This window comes from Cajanus cajan, chromosome 7 (genome assembly GCF_000230855.2).
Source record: "Cajanus cajan strain Asha chromosome 7, NIPB_CcT2T_4, whole genome shotgun sequence".
Taxonomy (NCBI): Eukaryota; Viridiplantae; Streptophyta; class Magnoliopsida; order Fabales; family Fabaceae; genus Cajanus; species Cajanus cajan.
This window is the reverse complement of record NC_138523.1, coordinates 13,931,042-13,939,430: the sequence shown is the minus strand read 5'-3', so window position 1 is coordinate 13,939,430 and position 8,389 is coordinate 13,931,042. Positions and strand designations below refer to the sequence as shown.

General features: G+C 31.1%; 1 protein-coding gene across 2 annotated transcripts; it reads right to left on the bottom strand.

Moving 5' to 3' along the window:
• Positions 1 to 1,229: 1,229 nt before the first annotated feature.
• Positions 1,230 to 7,964, bottom strand: LOC109816345 (Thioredoxin family protein). 2 transcript variants are annotated; one of them, XM_020381324.3, is made up of 12 exons: positions 7,665 to 7,964; positions 6,414 to 6,478; positions 5,735 to 5,807; positions 5,519 to 5,537; positions 4,567 to 4,686; positions 3,646 to 3,715; positions 3,198 to 3,241; positions 3,066 to 3,107; positions 2,803 to 2,862; positions 2,599 to 2,666; positions 1,561 to 1,618; positions 1,230 to 1,465 (listed from the first exon to the last, which is right to left on the bottom strand). In XM_020381324.3, the coding sequence occupies exons 1-12, from the start codon at positions 7,955 to 7,957 to the stop codon at positions 1,376 to 1,378; spliced, it is 1,002 nt and encodes a 333-aa protein (XP_020236913.1). In that variant the 5' UTR covers positions 7,958 to 7,964; the 3' UTR covers positions 1,230 to 1,375. The 2 variants fall into 2 exon arrangements, with proteins under 2 accessions (XP_020236913.1, XP_029130821.1); XM_029274988.2 differs by lacking the exons at positions 1,230 to 1,465; positions 1,561 to 1,618 and adding an exon at positions 1,736 to 2,007.
• Positions 7,965 to 8,389: the final 425 nt, after the last annotated feature.

The window sequence follows — 8,389 nt, the reverse complement described above, 5'->3', positions numbered from 1 at the left end:
ATTTTTTAGCTTTGCAATCTAAAATAACTAAATTTGTATCATTTTAAAGAATAATTATAGGATGTCTAATAAAAAAAATTATCAAAACACCATTTTAAAAATCAATGTCAATTTATTTCTTTATTTTTCATTTTAGATGGTCATAAGTTTATTTTCTAAACAATATATTCAAACTTAAATAATTAAACAAGTATAGAAAAAAATTAAATTAAAACCTATGAATCAATTAATAATGAGTCTTTGATGACTAAAGACAATGAGATGAAATAATAGTTCATAATTGCTTATTTTTAAACTTTTACATTAAATTGTCAATTTGTTGCAACAACAAAAAAAAGTTAACAATGACGACACACCACAAAGAATTTTATAGTAGTTAATATATACAAGCTCATAATTTAGTTTTGAGACTATAAAATAATATAGAATGAAAAGAATATGAAAGAGAATAGATATAAAGAGAAAGAAAGAAAGTCAACTCTTGTTTGTTAACAATGAGACATATTATGATTAAGAAAAAAAAAACTCAATTATATATTATATATTATAATTTTCACTTTATATTTAACATTACCGATTTATTTTCTTAAAAATACGAGTAACTTTTGTTAAGAGATAGAAATACCACCTTTCACATTTATTATCCATTAAAATTTATTAAAAATTGTATAATTACCAACGAAGATCATTAAATAAGAATTGAGACTAATTTTTTGATTTATAATAAATTTTACCTAATTATAATTATTCTATTCAAAAGAATTAATAATAATAATTATCTATCTATACTAATAATAAATTTATCTTCCATTTTTTTTATTTAATTTCATTTTTCTACTTTACCAAAACTTCTTACTCTATTTTAAATAATCATGTATCATATTTTTTTAGTTTATATTTATTTATAAGAAAAACAAGTGACATAAAATGACTATTTTCTTCTTATAATAATAATAATACCGGTTATAGTAATAATAATAGCAACAATATTCTACACATAGAGTGAATACTGAAATCTTATACTAACAATAACACACTACTCCTTTAAATTCCTTTCTTTTGTTATTATTATTATTTTTTACCTTTTTATTTAAATAAAATATATAGAGGTAGCCTCTTCCCCACTAATAATAAAGAAGAATAAGAAGAATTAATCTTACTCCTACTTTGCAATGCAACCCTCAATTTTAACCCCCTCAAACTACTGTCGAATTTATTGAGACACTTGATTCCACTATTTGAACTTTCCATATAAGAAAATGATTTATTCGTATTAGAATTTACAAGAGGAAATGAAGGCGCATAAGATTGAGTTAAGAAAAAAAAAAAAAAAAAAAAAAAACTCACAAGCCTCTCCCTCTCATAACATCACTTTCTAAAGAGCGTAAGTTGCTTTAAGGTACTCTATGATTTCTGCACTTTCAAACATTTCTATTCCAGTGTTTGGATCTTCCAAAAAGGGTGCCTGTGAACCATAACCATCAACTCATCATCCACAAGCCATATAACATGCATGAAATGACTGTGTTTTCACATTAACTAGTTGAAAAATCTAAGTACCTGGAAAACTCCAGTTTTCTGATATAGTATATGTCTTTTTGGGCTACCCCTAGCACAACTAAAATGAAACATTCAAGTAAGTATCATGAAAACACAAAATATTCGTAATAAATATACATATTGGGAATTTGGGATATTGTCAACTATACAATACCCATGATAATTGAACTATAAATCACAAATGAAAATTAAACCTAGAAGATGATATTAATATATATATATATGTATATGTAAGAATTGCAGTACAAAAATTTGAACTTAAGATTCGTTGTATACTTTGCCAACCTCTCACCATTAGGGCGACTCAAGTGATTATACATTTAGTAATATTCAATGAGACAATGTAAAAATATATATTTTTTTTCTTCTAATTAATGTAGAGGATGAGTTTTCCTCTTTGTGGGATGTGATCACGGGTTCTAATTTATTGTCATGGAAGTAGCCTATCTGCATATGGAGTTAAATTAAAGGTTGCATGCATTAGGCCTCCTTTATGCCCCACAGTTTATATAAAATACAACTACTATTTTGATTTATTAATCTTTGATGAAAAGTATAATTATTAGAGCTAGTAGCTATATGTTCATTAAAATTGTAAAAATTCTTCGTACAAGGGCAAAAAATTCCATAAGATCAAAGAATGCTCCATAAGAAGATAAGAGTCTATTTAGATAAAAATCTCCAAAAATACTTCTTGAAAAAGAAAAATAGGAAGGAAAATCAAATAAACTTCTTAGTAAGATAAAAATAGCTTATGCAAGAGTTAAAAAGAAGATTTAGGATAAGTTAATTAAAGATAACTTTTACAAAATAACTTATGCATGAGCTAATTTTAATTTATGAATAAACTTATCATTATTCCTTTTTATTTGGCTCTTATAAAAGTGTTTCTGATAAAGTTTACCTAAACAGACCTTAAATATAGTCACATAACATAACAGTAAATGCAAGAAATAAAGTTTTGAATAATAAACCCCCCAAAAGCTTCTTATTGGGAATCAAATCTAATAGTTGGTTGCTCAGAAACATGGGTTTTACCTTATAAGCAGGTGTGGCAGCTCCAATTCCACAAGTACTTCACGCACAAGTTTGCAGAAAGGAGACCCCTGAAAGAAACAAGTATTTCAAATTTCAAATTCTGTAGCAGCAGATAATTGCTACATTATCATGCATGCTGATCTATAATAAAAATCCTGAATTCATTAAGCATTAGGATGTATAGTTTGCATGTTGTCGACCAACCTCATATGCCCATAATTTAAGTGGCTTTGGAGGGAACTTTGCTGGAGTATAAGTTGTCCCCTGAAAACAAAAATAAAAATATTTATAGTATTCTTTATACTGATAAAACTGATATCTCAATTACAACTAAAAACGAAAGGATTACTAGCACATGCTAATAATTACTTGCACTGATTTTTTAGAAAGGATTTTCAATAAACTTTAGTTAACACTTGACACTCCTACTTAAATTAAAGGAACCGAGATAGACTGTTAAACAATACCTTTGAAATACGACTAAGCATAGCAAGACCAGCAGTTAGTGCCTGCAGAAAAAGATAGCCCTATATCTTAACATCAATGATGCTATTTAACTGTCTGGTGAACAACCATTGATGATGGTGTCAGGTTCTAACCGTTATAAATCCAAGTGATAAAGATAAAGGGACGTTTCCATCACCTACATAACAGACAAAAGACCAAAAAATGGGATACTTTGAAGCACGCAAAATCAGTATTCACTTAAACCTTGCATGAAAAATCAAAGCTCTTAAAAGATTAAAAGAAAGTACTTCAACAATGTTACAGTAGTTTGAATCCGTTTGGATACAAGTTAAATACGATTTTGATGGTTTCTTTATTGAAAATAAAGTTTTGTTTTTAGTAGAAAATGTCTCAAAAACGTTTTTGAGCTTGTTTTTATGCTTGTAAGTGATAAAATACACATTTCTGAAATGTATAGGTGGTAATCGTTTCTCTCTTATTTATATAATTATATTTTATAGATTGAAATGCAACAGAAAAAAAAAAATGATGACATAGCATTAGCACTTAACAGAAAAGGGTATACATGAAGACACAAACCATATTTGTCAACCAAATATCGAATGATGTCATCTGATTCATACATTGAAACGCCTGTGTTTGGGTCAACCTGAAACCAATAAAAAAGTTAGAGAAAAATGTTATTTCTCAGTTCTCACTCACTGTGTAATCATCAAGAGGCAAGATAAGAAAAGTGATGACAGATACATAGATTACTAGAAAAAAAACTGTTGTAAGGCAAAGCTTTCAGCAGCAACCTCTAAGGAGAAAATTTTACTGCAACTTTAGATCATTGTTTATGCTTCTTGATTTAATTCAGTACACATCATCGAACGTTATTTATATGAACATAATACAAAAAGTAGTTTATCCATAGGAAAATGTCCCATAGTCTAGCTCCTCCAGAACCCTATCAGATCTAAGTTTTGACTTCAGCTTCCTTCCTTTCCAGGAGCATCTGATACCTGGACCTCATTCTAGGTTACATTTTTCTATAAAACTTATGAGCCAATTTTCAATATAGATGATGGTGTAAGATGCCACATATCTCATGAACAACTACAGGATAGTTTTTGCATTAATTTCATCAAACTAGTTTAGATTTGCATGGACTTTAACCTCATCCCTTTTAAAATGCAACAGAAATCATAAGAAAAAATTAGAGTAAATTACTCTGACACCCCCTAAAGTTCTACGAAATTGTACTAACACCTCTTGCTTTTTTATACCCTTACAATAACCTCCCTTAATTGTTTAAAAAACATTACACTAGCACCCTTTATACATTACTTTAACCCCCTTAACTATTTGAAAAACATTACATTGTGACCCTTATAGAGGAGGTTACTGTAAACCTTAAAAAAAAAAAGAAAGAAAGGAGTGTTAGTGCAATTTTATAGAAATTCAAAGGGTGTCAGTGTAATTTACTCAAAAAACTATGATTTAAGGAATCAATCTTACCATGTAGGGGAACTGCAGTTTTCCACCCATTTGAAGAACCTTCGGACGGAAATTTGGGCCATTTCTTGGACAAGGATAGAAAAGAACATCAATGTCCAAAATAGCAACAATTTCTCGAACCTGTATGGAGTCAAATATTATCCCACAACAAAAGACTTGACAATATTTTTTTTTTTGTACAATACCATTAGACTGAACCTAGTGGTTCAAAGGCTTGCTAATATAATAGAAGAATGCAGCTATTAGACTATCAATAAGTCGGATTTTGAAGATCCAACTTAGTGATTATGACTGATATTCTCCCCCAACAAATAAAAGGAAAGGAAACTATAGCAATTATCCTGACTGTGGAGAGCATAATTAGAGTTTATTCTTTGTCCAATGAACAGCTGCGCTAATCTCCACACTCAAATTCCAAGAATCAAAAGATGAGCATAATGACTGTTTAACATTTCAATGATAGTAAGAGGTTATGACTTATCATGAAAATCCATTTTGGTGACTTACACTTCACACAATAACAAGAGTGTATCCAGCTAACTACCTGAATTGTAGCCCCCCACCCCCTGATATGAAATAAAACATATACAGTGAGGGGCTGGATCTTTGTAGACATGTCATTTAGTTAGGATATTAAATTGTTCAATTCCAATTACGGAAGAAAACTGTTCGGTTAGTTAGATAGCTACAAGTAGGAAGCTAACTAATTCAATAATCACTTTTGTAGCTCAATGAAAATCTCAAATCGTTTGGGACCTTTTCATCCGTAAGGTTCCCTTTTTTTCTCTATGTTCTTCGAATTCTTGTTTAATTCCTAGAACTACAAATATTCATAACACCCGCTTCCCCCAAAAGTTTCCCTAACAGTAACCCCATCACAGATGTTTACACGAAATGAATTCTCATGAAAAAAACTTGAAAAGTTTATTTGAATCCAAAACACAATTCATACCTTTCGACAAAATGGACAGCTGCACATGATCCAAGAAGGCACATAATCAAAGAACAAAACAATACTTGGAATCAGTTAATTCTGTAATGCGGCATGTAAAAAGCCAAAAGTCTAATGTAAAGGGATAAAAAGGAATAAGGAAGTATTTAGTCCATGTATAAATGCAAAGAGACTAAATCCAGCATTTTTCAATAACTGTCAGGGAAAATAAAGTACCTCTCAAATTCATATATCTCAATAGGCTTCTCAGGGCGAGGGCCTAATTTTGCTGTTTCTTTTACCGTAATGCCTGAAATCATACTACTAATGTTAACAAGAAAAATAAGGAACACACAGCAACAATAACAATATCCTTGTTCCACCAAGTGAGGTCAACAACATGGATCACACAATATGCCAATGGACTCAGTGTAAAAACAAACTTTTGGGGACATCATTCACCATGCAATCCCTTTAAATATTTTTTTCCAATCTCCTTAGTCTCCCTCTACCCCTTTTCAAAGTGCAGAGATACTATCACTCAAAACAAAATCTTACATTTTCACAGCGCCAATTTATCGGCAAGAGGCATTTGTAATTTCATTTTGGAACTCTGTAAGCACTGCCTCTTGAGATATGTATAATTTTAAATATCAGCTGATATTTCTTTATGATTAAGACAGCTTAAGAGATCTTTCTTAGAATTACACACAGAAATGTATCTTTGTAGCCAAATTTCATGGAAGAACTACCCAAAGGAAAATTAGTGATCCAGATAATAATAGGTAATCGTGTTTGTTCTCTTTCTATATGTCACAGTTGCAAGTCAACCAGATATTTAATGACTATTTGACAAATGACCTAATTAACCTGGTATGCAAAATAATGGGCAGTAATAAGAGAATATAGGTGCTACCATTAATTTCCAAAGCAAATTGGTCTGGAGGAATTTCATCCTTAGAAACAAATGAAAAAGAATACCTGCATAGCACAATAAAAGCACAAAAATTTAAAATTTTATCCAATCTCAGAATGTGTGTGTGTATAACTATATATATATATATATATATATATATGCTGACAACAATATCATGACATAGCATTCTAAAGTCAAAATATAACATCTTTCACGGGAAGCCAAGTCCAACTAATCTTTCATTTCACAGTATCATATGATCCTTCTATCAGAATAGCCATAACGCTAACACCAACCATGTCAGATCCCTCTAGCAGTTCTTGAATCTAATTGAAACATCAAATATTTCCTATGCAACCATTTACCAGATGTTTTCTCTCTGTATTGCACTTATGTTAAAAACATCATACAAGCACATAACCAACTCAAGCCACTGGAAATATTTTACCACCACTCTTCCTACATAGACACTTCAACTGATAACTATCAACATCTCTGACCATGCAATACTATGCACAAACTAGATGCGGACTAGGAATTTGACCTCAAATGCCTTTAAGAAAATTTAGTGTCACAGCCCAGTATACTAAGGGCTTGTTTGATTCACTTCTTACTTTTTTGTTTTAAAAACTATTTTCTAAAGAACTCTACATTACTCTTCAATCAATCTCTCATCCAAAATCAATTTATACCAGTGGATTCAGATGCTTTATCTCCTTGAGGCAATCTTGTTCGAGTCTGGTAAAACCAATATAAATTGCAAAGTTCTTTCTCTAAGTATTTAATTTAATTGCGTACATAGACTCAAACTCAAGATTCCTAGTTAAGCTGAAACAAGTTGTACCAGTGGATTCAGGTGCTTCATCTCCTCGAGGCAATCATGTTCGAGTTTGGAAGAACTTGTATAAGCGAAAAGCTCTTTCTCTATGTATTTAACTTAATTGCTTATAGAAGACTCAAACTCAAGACCACTAAGTTGAAACAAGTTGTACCAGTGGATTCAGGTGCTTTATGGTACACAAGTGATTTACAAACCAAGAAAAAGTTGGGAGATGTTTGTCATTCTCTTCTTCAAGTTCTCAACAAATTTCTAGAAAACAGTAATATGCTCATGGGACAAACACTTTCACAAATTTTAGAAAACTAGAAAACAAACAAAGTCTTGGAGCTTAGGCATGCTGGTGGCAAAACTGAAACCAGAATAGAGCAAAAGAGAAACCCATATGAAGCAAAGGAGCATGGTTTACTTACCCATCAACGAAAACTCCAGTGGCAAAGCGAAAGAGCAAAGGAAGCAAAGCTCCAAGCACTTCAGTAGTCTTGTCAGGTCTGATTGCAAAGCGTTTAGGCTCAGGGGGCTTGAAGTTGGGAGGTGGAGAAATTGTGACTGAAGAAGCATCAGAAGTTGGTTCTTGTTTGGTGCTCACTGAAGAGGTTTCTGACATGGCTCTGACGCAAAACCTTCTTCTGGGTACTCTTTTGGGCAACGAAATAGACCCACAAAGTGGAAATTGGGAGAGACTCAAAGCTCCAGCCATAGCCATGGACAAGTTCCTCCAACCTTGTAGCACCCTTGTTTTGCAGAAATTATTATCCGGTGAAAGGAGTATAAACTATAAAGGTTCTTAATTGAAATTTATTAACTTCTCTTAATAATTTAAAAAACTGTACATACAATGTGGATTGATTTTTGCAATAGACCATAGTTTGGAACTTTAACTACGAAGACTTGTTTTTATTTTTTTTAATGAACATAATTTACTGACAACTAAAAATTAATTGAGACGTAATTTTTATTCAACAAATATTATTTTAATATAGATAAAAATAAACTTAGAAGCATAAATCAATCCGTATTTTAAAATAGACTTTAAGATATAATTACTACATCCAGAGATTTGGTTTAATACATGAGAATATAAACATGTGATTTGCAACCATACAATAATTTTTCTTTGAGGGTGACTCTGTCTTTG

Bases quoted from the DNA above. Each gene is read 5' to 3' on its own strand.
- LOC109816345 (XM_020381324.3), bottom strand. From the start codon at position 7,957: ATGGCTATGGCTGGAGCTTTGAGTCTCTCCCAATTTCCACTTTGTGGG. The intron at 3,108-3,197 runs GTTAGAACCTGA...CTTTTTCTGCAG, and splicing joins TATCACTTGGATTTATAACG to GCACTAACTGCTGGTCTTGC. The intron at 1,466-1,560 runs GTACTTAGATTT...TATGGTTCACAG, and splicing joins AGAAAACTGGAGTTTTCCAG to GCACCCTTTTTGGAAGATCC.